The 15,615-nt window shown below is 38.9% G+C and overlaps 3 protein-coding genes across 7 annotated transcripts; 2 read left to right on the top strand and 1 right to left on the bottom strand.

Annotated features, from left to right (window-relative positions):
- Window positions 1-3,151: 3,151 nt before the first annotated feature.
- Window positions 3,152-4,261, top strand: COX4L (Cytochrome c oxidase subunit 4-like). Of its 2 annotated transcripts, none has more exons than XM_041774932.2 (2): window positions 3,152-3,277; window positions 3,345-4,261. In XM_041774932.2, exon 2 carries the CDS (start codon window positions 3,361-3,363, stop codon window positions 3,904-3,906), a length of 546 nt encoding a protein of 181 aa, XP_041630866.1. In that variant the 5' UTR covers window positions 3,152-3,277; window positions 3,345-3,360; the 3' UTR covers window positions 3,907-4,261. The 2 variants fall into 2 exon arrangements, with proteins under 2 accessions (XP_041630866.1, XP_017030266.1); XM_017174777.3 differs by having other exon boundaries at window positions 3,152-3,281.
- On the bottom strand, window positions 3,897-12,870 carry Ypel (Yippee-like). 4 transcript variants are annotated; one of them, XM_017174779.3, is made up of 3 exons: window positions 12,662-12,870; window positions 7,331-7,635; window positions 3,897-7,034 (listed from the first exon to the last, which is right to left on the bottom strand). In XM_017174779.3, the coding sequence occupies exon 3, from the start codon at window positions 6,931-6,933 to the stop codon at window positions 6,589-6,591; it is 345 nt and encodes a 114-aa protein (XP_017030268.1). In that variant the 5' UTR covers window positions 6,934-7,034; window positions 7,331-7,635; window positions 12,662-12,870; the 3' UTR covers window positions 3,897-6,588. The 4 variants fall into 4 exon arrangements, 3 of the variants coding, with proteins under 3 accessions (XP_017030268.1, XP_017030267.1, XP_070144139.1); XM_017174778.3 differs by lacking the exon at window positions 12,662-12,870 and adding an exon at window positions 9,837-9,979; XR_011445503.1 differs by lacking the exons at window positions 3,897-7,034; window positions 12,662-12,870 and adding exons at window positions 9,837-9,870; window positions 9,922-10,216.
- A 603-nt stretch (window positions 12,871-13,473) lies between these two features.
- On the top strand, window positions 13,474-15,017 carry ATPsyndelta (ATP synthase, delta subunit). Its single transcript, XM_017174830.3, has 4 exons — window positions 13,474-13,609; window positions 13,830-14,034; window positions 14,115-14,326; window positions 14,743-15,017. Exons 2-4 carry the CDS (start codon window positions 13,836-13,838, stop codon window positions 14,803-14,805), a joined length of 474 nt encoding a protein of 157 aa, XP_017030319.1. The 5' UTR covers window positions 13,474-13,609; window positions 13,830-13,835; the 3' UTR covers window positions 14,806-15,017.
- The last annotated feature ends 598 nt before the right edge of the window (window positions 15,018-15,615 follow it).

Raw genomic sequence — 15,615 nt, 5'->3', positions numbered from 1 at the left:
AGCTCCATAAAAACAAGACAAGCCTTAAGAAATACAATTTTATATGGTTTTAAAACCTAACGTAAAATTGCGTCAAAAAATCTGACATATGTGAGCTTATAATTCCCAACTGGTTCTAACATCTATGGAATGAAGTGACGGCTACCGGCTGCCGGCCTTATATACATATATAAAGTGTATACATTTTTGTAATATTACATGTACATGTGCTATTTAATATGTGCTACAAAATATATGCATAACACAACAAAAAATAAATAAATAAAATATAATATAATAAATTGGAATAAACTTTTGCAAACAAAAACAAAATTGGCAAATTCGAGCGAAAACTGTGGCTCAGTATCAGTAAATCTGTTAGATTGGCGACCCTTAAATCCTTTTAAAACCCAATCCCGGCCAGAGCTCTCCCTCTCCCAGTGCCGTTTTTGCGACCGCCAAGCGCTAAGGAATGCGAACGGATACAAATGGGCCAGAGTCAGTTCACAAAGCCACGGGGATGCCGAAAAAGCGCATCAGAAGTGGCGAGGTGTGTGCATACAAAGGCTGGGTATAAAGGGGGCTAACAGCAGGCTATATCAGCGATTGATTAAGCCACTGCAAGGGCTGTCTTTCAGCGACTGTATGTATGGATGTATGTATGTATTTATGTGGACCCAGTTGAAGAGCTCGTTGAATGATGGGACATTGCATATGACAGAAGGGACTCCCAGTGGGGAGGGGGTAGGGTTATGGAGAGTGGTATCCATGGTACAGCAGGGCACAAGGATGGGGATACCCGAGGACCAGGGAAAACTGAAACGCTTGGCTAGCTGTGACGCGCCCATTAGAACTCTGAAGTGATGACAGGACAAGGTTCCAGCTAACTTCTGACTTAGCAGGCTCAACAACTGATCTCCCGAAAGGCACAGCGAAAAAAAATTAGAATTCAAACTACAATTTAAGGGTATTTATTTTGAATATAACGTAGAATATCTTTTTATTTTCCTACACAAAACAAAAAAATTCTTTGAAAACAGGGGTACCAAGGATCTCGGCAACAAGTAAGACCATAGCAAATTCTTCCCAAAATTTATGCTGGCAAATCTCACACATGTGTGTATATAATTCCCAACTGGTTCTAACATCCCTGGGATAAAGTGCCGGTTGCCGGAATAAGATTTTAGAATAATTATTATCCTTTCATTCTTAAATTCCCTGCAAATGTTGGAATTTCATTCAGTGTATGTCTCATCTACTATTCTTTGTAGCTAACCATTCACTCTGTTAGTCAGTCAGCCGGGTTTATGTGTGTTGCGTTGACATGATGCAGGAAAAAATGATTGGCTTGGCTGCTGGATGGATGGAAGCCCAGGCAGGCACTCCACGGATTGAGTGTGTTTTCGTGTGCGTTGCATCTGTGAGGGATCTCGGGCATTTAAGCCTTTTATGTGTCGCTTTCAATATTAATTAAATGCTTACAAAACCCAGAAAAAAATACAAGCCCCAATGTAACTCTTCCTCCCCTCTATGGACTGGACTTTTTGACCAGTACCATTCCTTGTTGCTGCATCATTCATTAGTTGTTGTCTGGCCGAAAAAGTTCTTTGGAAGCCAACTCTACTCCTGCTGCTGCTGCTGTTGCTGCAAGTTTCGCTTCCCAGGGGCTCATGTAAATCAGAAGTTTGCAGAGGGTATTATTGGTGGTGGTATGTAGTAATGATTGTGTGCCGGATTTCCACAGCTGCAACGTGCTCGGTTACTCTGAAAATTATTATGCGGTCTTAAGCAGTAAGCTAAACACAAACTTTCAAAGGGATTAACATATTTTACAACATAAAATTCTATATATAATTTTGTGTAATTAAAAAAAATTTGTGTTTGCTGTACAAAAGAAGAAAAGAATACATACATTATAATTTATAAATATATGTATTGTAAGAGTACTGAACGGTATATTTAATTATGCTTTTAAACAACAATTGTTTAGATTCCAAGTTTATAGGACATTTTTACAATTACTCAAGTCTTTTGAACATACGCTGCGTATGAGTAATATTTGATGCGTATGAGTAATTTTTGTTGCGTATGAGTAATATTTTGATAATGCAAAATTGAAACAATTTTTATATATTTATTAAAATAAAACAGAACACAATCAAATACAATATTTCCATAGATATTAAAGCTATTAAAAACTCAACGATATCCTATAAGCCCCTCGAAATACTTCCTCACCAAAAGGAAATTTCCTCGCCTTAATGCACAACAGCTCCATATAATTACCTACAAAACCGAGCTGATAAACCCATTCTGGTTTAATATTCAATTTCAATTTCGTCCCGGACCCACGGCAATCAAGACATCAGAATTTCATACTTCTCGACCCACCACCCACTTGAACAAAAAAAATGGAATAAATGGAAAATAATGAAACTGCTGACAGGAGCACAAATGGTTCACGAAAATATCAAACACAAGACCATTTGCCAAGGAAAAAAAAGGAAGAAAAGAATGAATAAAGGGATTCCCCTTCAACACCTCCAAAGAAGTTGCCCAACAAAAAAATGAAGAAAATAAATAAAAAAGGACAAGACAATGGGAGCCTCTGCTTCCTTTGAGTTTGGTTGGGCGTGTGACAGATACAGCCATTTTAACTTTACAATCTCTTCAAATTAAATTGACCCACGTCACATTTGGTTGAGGAGCCAAGGGGGTAGCGGCTTGAGCGGAAGGAAGGAAGGAAGGAATGAAGGTCTCCTTCCTCCTGTCTAGGCTGTCTGTCCCTCACATGTCATTTTTTTTCCTCCTTCCCTTGAAACGGAAAATAAAGGAAAACGAATAAAGGATTAGTAGGACATTCCTACACCCTCAATGCCGCCCCATTTGATTGCAGTAAGCATTTTCTGATAGTTGTTAGACATCTGGGGGCGATTTGGACGATTTGGTAATAAAGCCAAGTATCGATTGGGGAATATGTCCTAAAGAAATCAATTCGAATGGGTTTTAAAAGAGATAATTAAGAATATTTTTGGTCTTACTTGAATTTATTATACCTTAAAAATATCTTTAAATCCATTTAATTTTCCTTATTAATTATTTAAAGCCATTTCTTATTAACTTGTTTTCGTTTCGAAATCTCGACAGCCTTGAATCATTCTGTCAAATTCAAGTTCCAACTGTCAAGAAGTGTGCCCTAAAAATTTCAGTTGCTTCAGACCCGACCCCTACAGCGGTCGTATTTTGGATTGGTAAAAATTTAAGAAAAACAAAAATTTGGTTGTGAAAAATTCCTAAAGTGGGTAAGGACAAACCAAAATATTTAACAACAAAATAAAAAAAAGTTATCGTTATTTCCTCTGCAGGTACAGTGCCGTCAACATGTCGGCGTTGCGCCTGGTGGTGCCTCGCATGCCGCCATCCTATGTCGCCTGGAAGATGGGACGTCGCTTCGCCAGCGGCGGCGGCGATGGCGTCCGTCTCATGGTCGGCGATCGCGAGGTAGTGGGTTACGGCATCAACGGTCGGCCCATCTACTTTGACAGGTCAGACTTCCCGTTTCCGGCCATTCGGTATCGCACAGTGACGCCAGAGGTGTGCGCACTCCGTGAGAAAGAGCTAGGCGACTGGAAGACGCTTTCGATTGAGGATAAGAAGCAGCTGTATCGGCATAGCTTCTGTCAAACGTTCGCAGAGTTCCAGTATTTCTCGCCCGACTGGAAGCTAGCATTGGGCCTGCCCCTGTGGTTGCTGGCTATTGCCTGTGGCATAACAGTGTTCATGAAGACCACAGTATACAAATATACGCCGGATACTTTAGAGGAGGATCGGCAGTCGGCGCAGCTACGCAGGATGATCCATCTACAGATGAACCCGGTCACTGGAGTGTCTTCCCAGTGGTGCTACAACACCAACAAGTGGAAGTAATACTCGTTTGTTGGTGGCTAACTCTCAGATCCTTAATTGAATTGCCGTATATAAATTAATATTTTTTTTTTTAACAAATATGACCACATGTAACACTACACCAACAATCCCTCAACAACATCAACAATGATTCAACAATTGTTCATCACAACACACCAACACTATAGTTACGATATTTACAATAATTTTATGATACAAACACGCGATTGCAGTCCCCATCAACCAGCCTTTCCTCAACCTAAACTGGCAAACTCGTCGAATTTCTTCATACATCCCCAATACCACAAGACTCACAGAAAAAAAAAAAACATGCAGAAATTGAAATTGATCTATTTAGGATGCCCTCGACAGAAAACCTTGCAATTACATATGGAATTAATGCATTTACATTTACAATTACAATTGCACGTTTTCAATACATATACACTACACAACACTCTTTTAATGTTATGTAAAAATAAGACTCTCACACCGATTGCTAATGCCCTGTTTTAATATGTTTAAATACATTGCAAAGCGTTTGATAAATGCATCATTCGAAAAAAACAGATTAGAGTTTATTTTTAACTTGACATTAAGATTCGATGCCCCTTCTATGTTATTTATAGCAACGATAATATTACCAGGTAACCCCCAATTTCACCCATTGAAGACTCATTTGAGTTAAAAATGCGCTTTATTGCAATCTTGAATTGAGATTTGTTTGTTTTCTTTAATACATCTGAATCGGCTGCATGCGGTGTCATGTCGCTGACTGTACTTTGGATGTGTTTTAATGTAAAGGTGGTCTCGTTTTTTAGTATGTATGTTTATGTATAGTGGCATGTATGTATGTAAATACTAACATTAGTTTTCTTTTTCTTCTTTGTTGTATGAATTCTCTTCTCTGTTTTTCAAAATTTGTGTTTCATCATCATGGTGCATCACATGCATGGAGTACAGTAGTCAATGCCTAAATGGTCGAACAAAGCTCAAAGCTCCTTCAAAACTAGGTTTTAAGTTGGAAAAGGGTATATGTGTGTTTAAGTACAGCCAATATCTTGGGAGAAACACTGGGAACTGAAGATCGAAACAAATATTCAGCAATTTCAAATGTATTCGCATTGTTTCTCTTGTTGTTTAGCTTGGATTTGATTTAAATTTTTGCTTTTTATTTGTTTTTTATTTATTATTATTTTTTTTTTTTTTGTATTTTTGTTTAGTTTATTGAACCTGGTTGTATTTTTTGTTGTTTCTTGTTTCTCGTTAATTTTAATTTTTATTTTAATGCTACCACAAAATATACATATACAGATATATATATATATTCCTCAGATACATTTATATAACTACTTAGAGAACATCATTTAACTTGAATAGTTCTTGGCAGTTATTATTTGCATATACATATTTTCATAATCCGTTTTGCTTTAAAAATATGACGTTGCGTTCTTTTCATTTCCGCTTGCCTTCGCTCCTTCGATTTGATTAATGTACGATATTTGCGACATAAATACGCATTCCTCTTACATACATAAAATATACATACATATATGTATGTATATATGTATCTATGCACATTTACATATCTATATTTATATTTTGTATCCTCTTAAATTTGGGCATATAATATGCTTGTATTTTATATAATTTCTTTCATTTTCCAAACCCTTCCCCACCTCTGACAGGAGTATATTTCCGGGTTCCACTGGGTCCCACTCCTCCTCCTCCTCCTCCTTCTCGCTTTATACATTCGACAAAAATTGTATTTTTTTTTAAGTTTATCTCGCTTTTTGGGTTTTGTGTGTGTTGTTTCCTTGTTTGTTTCAAGCTAAATTGAATTAAATAATTAATTTTAATTATTTTATTAAATAACTACTACGTTGGAAATGAGTAAATGTGTAATTGTATTTTGTTTTCTGATTTTCCTGATTTTTTGATTTCGCATGCCTTTTGTGTGTGTGAGTGTGTGTTTCAAATGGTTTTCCTGCTGCTGTTTGTTGCTGCTGTTGTTGTTGTTGTTATTATTATTAATTAATATTTTTGTTGCTAAACATTTCTCTTGTTTATTTGGCAGTGCAAGTTTTGTATTTTGTTTTTGTTTGTGTGTTCGTGTTTGTTTTTTTAATCGAAATCATCAAATTAAGGCAAACTGCACAGAGAGTACACATAATTGAATCAACTTGCAACAACGTAAAATAGGTAAAGGAAAACAAAGTCTGTAATGGAGTTGAGATTGAGACTGCAATTGAAATGAAAGTGTGGAAATCCTATCAAGCGTCCAGCGCAGAGATCCTTTTTCCAAGCCCAATCCAGCTGTGTATTGTGTGTGGTGTGTGGTGTGTTTGTGGATCGTATGTATTATTTTCTGAATGTCTGATTGGGTTTTTTTTTGTTCTTTGCGATACGATACGAGTTTTGCACTATATAATAGCATATATACTATATTGTTGTGTACCCTAAAACTCGATCCCTCTGCTGTTTCTGTTTCTGCTTGCGTGTCCGTGTCCGTAATCCGATCCACTCTTCGCTTCGTCGCCAGACTTTAGCCATTTTGGGTAACAACACTCTTATGTCTTATGCCATGCCATGTGTGTGTCTCTTGTTGTGTGTGAATTCGCTGCTTTTCCCACTGCTGCTGCTGCTGCTGCTGATGCTTCTGATGAATGCTGAATGCTGATCCCATGCCATCGCTTTGGTCCTTCAGTCCCAGCCATTCTCCTTGATCATGTGCGCCAGCTCAATGATAAACTTGCCCTCCTTGTACTTTTGACTGGACTCGTAGGCGTGCTCATACTTCCAGCCCAGCGGCGTCTTGCAGCACTCACAGTATATATCGGCCACCGCATGGAGGCCAGTGAGCAGAACCCGCTCCTCCGTCTGGCCGCAGGCCACGTTCACCACCGAGTTGAACAGATATGCCGGCCCCTGGCTGCCCTGGAACGATTTCGAGATGAGCTCGTCGTGGGAGGCGAGGTGGGCACGGCAGTGAACACATGAGTATGTCCGGTTCGTGGACGGTAGATAGGCTTGAAACGTCTTCACCATTGTGGCGTGTATCGTGTTAGGAGCTTCGAGCCTCTATTTAAGAAGTCTATAGACTGCACAATCTCTTTGGGGTCGTCTGTCCTTCAAGGGGGTCCTTTTTTCTGAAAGTAAAGAACACGCACTTTAGTTTTTTATTCACTTAGCACAGACCGAGTTTCTAACTTGATTTAGGCCTTTAACAAAATATTATTCAAAAAGGTATTTTACAAGTTTAAATTCGACACCAATTTGACAGAAAAAACATCAAATTAAAGCAGTCTTTGTTGAATAAGAAATAATCTATGAATTCTCAGCTGTTTTTTTAATTGTTCTTCTTTCTTCATGGCTAATTGGTGTAAATACCTAAAAACAACTACTAGAGTTAGACACTGGCTTTAATTAAGAAATATTTCCTTACCTTGACCAGGACCACAACACTATCTCTTGCTGTTTCCTTTTATCTGTGCTATATCTTTCGATCCAGCGGGCGTTGTTAACTGCTCTGTGCTCGCTCCACCGCAAGGGGGCCGGTAACGGGGGCGGTGGATAGTGCGACCGCGGTTGCTGTCATTGAACGATTATTGTTACAAATCCATTCGCTATGCCACTGTAAACTCTGCGATGCCGCTGCTGCGATTCCAATCCCGATTCCAGATTCCCAATTCTGCTTTCGATTCCGATCACAAGCCCCGGCTATATCAGATTTCCGGCTGCCAAAGAAAACTGCAAGTAAAAGCGAATTAATAATGCATGTGTTTGTTGCCTTTTGCCGTTGTGTCTGTTATGCAAAGCAGAATTCGAGCCAAGGAGAAACAGCCAGAAAAGCAGGGTCAGAGCCGCTGCCAGAGGGAAAGTGTGCTGGAAGGGGTACAGCTATGGTGGAAGGTGGGGGAAATGGGCAAAGCCGTGGCTATAGATATGGCCAGGGCATTTCCATTATTGATTTCCATTTGCAATCTCTTTGCCTTTGGTAATTCCAGTGAGCAACCCCCGCACCAACACCAAAGCAAAAGCACGCTGGCATATCACACCATCTCACATCACCACCCAACCCCATGGATAATTGCCGCCCCGAAACCAAACAAAGCCGGCAAAAATATAGTCCAGTTTAGCAGATCAAAACGATATTTTCAGACAGTGCTCTAATAATCATTTTCGATCCCCAAATTATATGTAACTCTCAGTGTAATCTTAGTAAGAAGCTATAAAAACTGTGATTTATATGCAAAAGTACCCCCGTAGAAGCTCAAAGGGGCTTGGTCAAATTGTTAAGAATGCAGTTGTTTGAACCAAACCCACATACAATATGCCCTTAACCCAAATACTGGATATCAAGAGTGTGCAAAAATACAGCTTTCAGGTTGCACATGTTTTTGACAAACTTGCTGCATTTGACAGATGGAGATTTTTGAGAAAAGAGCCATGATTAATGGGCATAGCCATGCTTGGCAGTAAACAACGAATCATCGCCCCCAATCAAGTGAGTAACGCTCTAAATCTTTGGAAATAAGCCCAGGTAGGGAACCATTAAATGGGACAAATCTGTGGCTACCATGAGTGGATGCGCATGAATAATGCCAATTGGCATCTTTTATTCATTCCAACTGGGCTCCGATACGATGGTTGCTCCCCTTTGTTCCTGCCAGCAACTCCTAGCAAAGCCGCTAATTGTTATTCAGTGACCGCCCCGATGATGTTTACCCATTGATAAGCGGATAGTAGGCTTGGTATGAGGAAGTCGCCACCACAGACAATGACCGATTAAACCTATTCCCCCCGTATTCCTCTCGTGCCTTAGTGAAGTGGAAGTCCCGATATGAGTGGGCGATACGGTTGAGTGTTGCAAATTGGACAGACTTTCATGGAATCAATAAAAGGCATAAACATATCATCAAATTGTCTCAAAATCAAGGTTTATTTCCCTGTAAAACCGAAAGAATTCTACTTCCATGTTGTTTTGAACATATAGTATTTAAAAAGGTTATCAAAATAATAAAATTTGATTCTGTGAGGGGTATTACTGCTAATGCTTTTGCTTTGAAATATTTACAATATTTTTTTATGTTATTTCAACAAATACATATGACCATAAAAATATGAGCGTCATAAGATGTTATGGTTTTAAAATGTGTTTGTTTTTGTAATTAGTTAGTAATAAATATTACGGAATATTAATAGGACTAGAAAATAAGGATACGTATGTAAATATGTATATATGTAATACTATAATTTTGGCCGCAGCTGTTCTGGCTCATATGTAAAGATACACAACTGTGCCCTCTGCTGTACTCTGTTGTCCTGTCTTCTCTTTGTTTTCAACAAGTAGAAGGAACTGACGGGAATTCTTCTGTTTCGCATTTGGATTAAAAGGTATAATGCAATCTGCAATCCGCCTTATAATTAAATCCTCGTTTCACCCTTGGGCCCCCCCCCCCTTTTGTTTCTCCAGTCTTCCTCCTACACGCTCCTTCATCGGCGCCTTCTGTTCAATCTCCAAAATGCAAATTGGCTGCTGACGCCGACGTCGCAGCCGCCATCGCTGCCTGCACCGGCGATTTGAACAAAGAAACCAAAGGAGCGGGCAGAACAAAGAGCAGAGAGAGAGAGAGAAAGAGAGTGAGAGCGGAGGAGCAGGGCAAGAGAACGTCAGAGTGCATAAAAGGGAAATGCACTTGGACCCAGACAACAAAGAAATTCGCGTTCCCCGCCTCTTCTAACGGTTAATTAGCATTTCAATTAGGAAATCTGTCTGCCAAACTTAATTAATTAAACTATATCATCGCAGTAGCACCAGCAACAGGAGGAACATCAAACACACACCAACGAGTTCACTGAACCACAAAAAAAAACAATAAAAACACAAGATAAAGTAAAGAGAGAAGGGGAAGAAGAAAGAAATCCGTCAAAAGTTCTTTGTCACTCACTTGGCGATTTCTTTGGCGCTTCTTTGCAATTATTCTGAAAATTGATTTCTATTAATTTTTTGCACCTCCGTTTAACTTTGTTTACTTTTTTTTCGTTCGCTCTTTCTGTTTTGGGTTCTTCTTCTTGGCACGACGAAACGAAAAAGCAAAGCGCGCAGCGCGAACTGCGAAAAGCGAATGACGCTGCTTTGGTAAAAAAAAATCGCAGGCCAGCAGCTGGCTGAGACAGCGACGCCGGCGTCGACTGCGATGGCGACGCAGCAGGCGGCAGCGACGTCGGCGATAAAGGACAAATATGAAATGGGAAGAGTAAAAAGACTAACAAATAGAACACCATGTGCCACGACCATCCAAATACCCTACATTTTAGCGGTTGTATGTGAAACCTGGCCGATATTAACTTAAATCTATTTGCGTTTGAAATGCATACATATGTACATTCCTTTGCATTCAAGCGAGTAACGGGTATTAAAAGCTTGCAAAAACCACAATTGGAGCAACGCATAATGCGTGCTCAATGAACAAACAAATTACGTGCAATTTACAGTTGCAATCAAGACGCCGCCGCTGCCGCTGCAAAGAATAAAAAGCTATAAAAAAGCAGCGCTGGAAAAGGTAAGTGTGCAGGAAAGCAAAATGCAATTGCCGTTAGAAATATTAACCATATTCTTGTTATTGCACTCTGTCCCGTTCCTCCTCTCTAACCCGCACCCTCCCACCCTGTCACTCTGTCGCCTACCAAAGGCTTTAAATGTGGGCAGGCAACAAAGTGGCTTTTGCCATTTTCTTACCTCTTTTTTTATTACAACTTAATGTGCGTGGGAACAGTGCTGGCCAAAAAAGTGGGGATAATCCATTTTGTTACAAAAAAAAAAATTAACAATTTTTATTAATTACAAAAATACATTTTCAGTTGTTAATTTATTATTTTACCAATTAAATAACTAGAAAAAAAAAACCTTTGAAACATAATTAAAACGTGTCATCATCTTATAATTCACTATTTAAAGAAGTCTACCCATTCTAGTGCATTAAGACCGATTAAAACAGAGAAACATCTGCTGTATAGAAACGTTTGTATTAATACCTATTTTTCTAACCCCCAGTGTGGTGGTAAAAACAAAAACAGCAACAAGCGACAGCCGTGTAACGGCAAGTCTGCTCATGTATCGCGATTGTATGTCAGCGTCGGCAGCGACGCCAACTGTGGCGGCGGCAGAGGCAGCCAAGTGACGGGCGTCGCGTGTTGAAAGCAACAACTTTAACGGTACTGCGCTTGCAACAGATCGAAATTAAAAAAGGAAAAAAAGCAAAGGCTATCTGCAATATCAGCTGTTTGTGCCGTGGTTTCTGTGGCTTGACAAATACGCATTAATTGCCATAATTTCTTGAGGGCAGGCCGCAATCTCTGAACTTCATTTGCGGCTGATTATTGTTTATTGTTTACTGTTTATTCTTCGTCTACGGCGAAGAACTTTTGCGTCGTTCTCTCTGGGTTTCCTTTTCTGTTTTTATTCTCATTTGGTCAAAATGCAAGGTATTCGAAAGGGTAGATTTGTTGCAACTTCAACACAGTAAAGGTAATTTTAAATCATTAGAATTCTTAAAACAAAAACCAAAAAAATAAAAACTCAACAAAAGGCAAATTAGGGACCTTAAAATACATTTGTATATTATCGCAGGGTATACATTGTTCTTGTTTACTTTAAGTAACACTTTAAACGCAAAAAAACAAACAAAGCAAAGGCAATGGTAGAAGCAAATGAAGAAGCAGCAACAAAAGATGAGGTCGAAGAAGAAGAGAAACGCGATGGTAGCAACGACCGAACAGTGACGCCCCCTGCACCCACTCTCCTTTCACCACGTCCCACAGATGTTTTTGTTATTGGTTTTGGCTGCCATTTGCTTTAGCTGCTGCCATTTCGCTCGCTGCTTGGGGTCAACAGCGTCAATGGCGTCGCTCTTAAATAACTTCTCTCCGTTGTTCTTATCCCTTACTGTTGTTCACCCTCTACCACTCTCTTTTCTGGGGGGTGAGAGAGATAAAATGCTGATTAATGGAGGGGGAGAAAGAAGAAAGGGGAAAACAAAACAAAACAAATCCAACAGCTGATGCGATAGAAAGAGAGAGAGATCGCTGAACTAAGCTTTGGATCAGTCGGATATATATAAATATATGTGTATATGTTGATTTATATATAAAGAAACCGCATTCGATTGTGGTCGCTTTTCTTATCAGAAAATAACATGAAATTTATTGCGTTGCGACGTCGCTGCTGGTCAGTGCGACGCTGGCAGAGGCAGACAAAAAGAGAGAGCGAGAGAGAGGGCGAGAGGTAAACAAAAATACACAACAGCTGCGGCAGCTCACACACATACACACACATGCGCTGAAACAAACAAAAACTGCGAAAATCCTGCAGACCCCCCTTCCGACCCATCAAATTTTTCAACAACAAAGTCAGCTGTGTGTGTGGTAGAAGGGAAGAGATGAAAACACAGTGAGATCGAAAATCAGAGGAATGAACTTTAAAACAAGCTCTCTCTCCCTCTCTTTTTTCGGAGTTTTACTAACAAATGGCGCAATTTATTTAACAGCTGAAAAAGAAGAAAACACAAGCACGTACATAGACACAAAAACACACACACACCGCCATATAGGCAGGCAAAACAAAATAGAAAACAAGAAGAGAAGAAAAACAGCTATCTATACATATAAACAGTTTTCTGATGTTTTTGCAACTGCGTTTGGACTGCTGGTGCGAAAGAAGAGGGGGCGATTAACTGACAAACGGCGAACTTAGGTAAATGTTGCAAACACTTACGTTCTGTGTGGGTTGTTTGTTTGTTTGTTGTCTTGTTTCAAACATTAGAACGAACACCAACTAGCGCACGACCACACACACACACAGACACAGAAACGGGCAAAAAAAATCAGGCAGCGACTTGCCAAAATGGCATTCTTCTATTCTCTTCACTTGTATAATAATGCAGCAGCAGTTTGTTTCTGCATTGTTTCGTTTCTATTTCCACACATTTGTTGTTGTGTTGTACTTTTCGTTTGTGTGACCAGACGCAGAGTCAAAAATGCCACAAAATGGTGTCTGTGGTCGGAGCTTTTTGAAAAGTGCGCGCGAAATATAATAAGCTATATATTATTCTCTAGAAAAAATACTGTTGTCTAAGTAAAATAAATCCGCTCGTTATGCCATTTATTATTTTTAACCATTCAATGAACTTTAAGTGTTAAGTGCATCAAAATGATATTGTTTATATTTAATTAAACATTTTTGTAATATAATTCGAGTCGTCAAGGTGAAGAATTTCAAGTTTCCCTGATATTGACGGATCTTTTGTTTTATACATTTAATTTCCAAAACTAGATAATGGCCAAAACTTGGCAGTTTACGTGAATACCCTGCATAACAGCATTTGACAACCTGGCAACTCTGTCTTGCTGACTGAAAAATGCTGTTGCGACTAAGTTTTTTTTTTTTTTAAGAAGTACCCTTAAAAAGGATTTTTTAGCTGAATAATTATATAAATAAAGTACGTTATATTTTTCTTTGTTTATATTTTTCTGATTAGACGAAAAACATTTGCTTTTTTTAGTATTTTTTTTTCAGCGGTGGATTTATTTTGCAATCAAAGGCGTTGGCATTTTTTGTGTAGTCGTCAGTTGGTCACTCTGATTGGACATTTTTGGCAAAAACAGCGGCAGATCGTTGAAGTTTTCTCGTGTTTCTTTTCGCCATCACTCCAACTAGAAAAAGGTGAACATAAAGGGAAATTGAAGCACTTTACATTGGCTTAACGCACCGAAGAATCCCAGAGCTAATCCCTACCATTTGGCCGGAGAAAAATCAATTGCCAGCCGCTTGCCCGCCACCGCCTTAACCTACAAAGTTACATAATTTGGTTATTTTGTTGTTAAGCTGCTGGATAGCATAAAATTGAAGCTCTAATGGTTACATCTTTTACTCCACCTTGCAGTGCAGGATGTCGTTCGTTAAGAATGCCCGTTTGCTGGCCGCTCGCGGCGCCCGTCTCTCCCAGGCCCGCAACTACTCGGACGAGATGAAGCTGACCTTCGCCGCCGCCAACAAGACCTTTTACGACGCTGCCGTCGTCCGTCAGATCGATGTGCCCTCCTTCTCCGGCTCCTTCGGTATCCTGGCCAAGCACGTGCCCACACTGGGTGAGTCTGTCGGCGGCTGGCGTATTGCCCCGTAGAAATGGTTATATCATAGCGTTTATCAACCATCTCTCTCTTTGCAGCCGTCCTTAAGCCCGGCGTCGTCCAGGTTGTGGAGAACGACGGCAAGCTGACCAAGTACTTTGTGTCCAGCGGCTCGGTGACCGTCAACGATGACTCCTCCGTCCAGGTGCTGGCCGAGGAGGCGCACAAAGTTGAGGACATTGATGTGGCCGAGGCCCGCCAGCTGCTCTCGAAATACCAGTCACAGCTGAGCTCCGCTGGTGACGATAAGGTAGGATTTGGTTTGGGTTTTTAGCGGTAGTTTTAAATTGATAATTAGTTTTATGCTTTTTGTGGGATTTTTTTTAAGTTAAGGCTTCTGTTAATTCTACTTTTTTTATAAATTGATTATTACATTTAGTATATTTTTACCTTAAGGGTTTTATGTTTTAAAAGTTTGGCTTTAATAATTGATAACATGTATATATTTTTCAAGAATTTTAATGTCGGAAAATTCTAATTAGAGTAAACTCTAAGCATTTCATAGATATTACGATTTTAAAGTTGGAAAACCTGCAAAAAAAACCCATATATATTCTTTATAAGCTTATAAATCGTATAAATCCACAGATACCTTTATATATAATAGTTTTAAGCATTTAAATCTTATAATTAATCGCTTATCCTTTTTATCCTTTTACCTTCCAGGCCAAGGCCCAGGCTGCCATTGCCGTGGAGGTCGCCGAGGCGTTAGTCAAGGCCGCCGAATAGACGTAATCACCGCCACCAACAAGAGAAACAATAACACAACAACAACAACAACAATCACAAAACTTGATGCTTTGTGTCTGAAAATATAAATAAAACATAACGATCGATATCCCCCCAAATGCCTGAGCGTTATGAAACAATAAAAAAGCGAATCATAATATGGTATTATCATGACCCGTGATCCGATCCGCCAAAAAGCAAACATCAAACGACGCCTTGTCGCAGTTTTTATTTTTTTCTTTCTTTTTTTCGTGTGTGTGTGTTAAATGTTTAAACATTTGTGAGAAGAGAGAAATGTGCAACTTGGGCAGTGTGGGACCCTCGATATGCTAATACATTATTAGGGCCAAGTCATATTTATTTATTTTGTTTGTATATGGAATGTGTGGAGAGATGAGGAAAGTGATGTATTGATTTTCATTTTTTGCTTGCTTACCCAAACTTTCCTATTGGTAAAAAGTTTTAAAATATAATATTTAAAATAATAATTAGAAAAAGGAAAATTCTAAGCAGGTTTTAATGGATTATTGAGGTGTAGAAAAAAAAAATTTGTAAATATGATTTTAGATCCTTAAAATTTTCAGGTAACCTTTTATATCTTATCATTATTTTTATATTTTTTTTTGGAAACAAAACTTAGATATGTATATCAAACTTTTTCCTTATCTTTGTCAAAGTATCTTAAGGAACCTTTTATCTTTATATTCATTATTTATATAAATTAATTTAAATATTTTAAAATTTTCGATTATATCGATATTTTCAAGTTAAATGAGATATATTTTTTTCGATATTTAAAATTTCGATGTC

The sequence above is a fragment of the Drosophila kikkawai genome, chromosome X (genome assembly GCF_030179895.1).
Source record: "Drosophila kikkawai strain 14028-0561.14 chromosome X, DkikHiC1v2, whole genome shotgun sequence".
NCBI classification, from domain to species: domain Eukaryota; kingdom Metazoa; phylum Arthropoda; class Insecta; order Diptera; family Drosophilidae; genus Drosophila; species Drosophila kikkawai.
The sequence above is the reverse complement of the archived record's forward strand: the minus strand, read 5'-3'. Positions and strand labels throughout refer to the sequence as shown.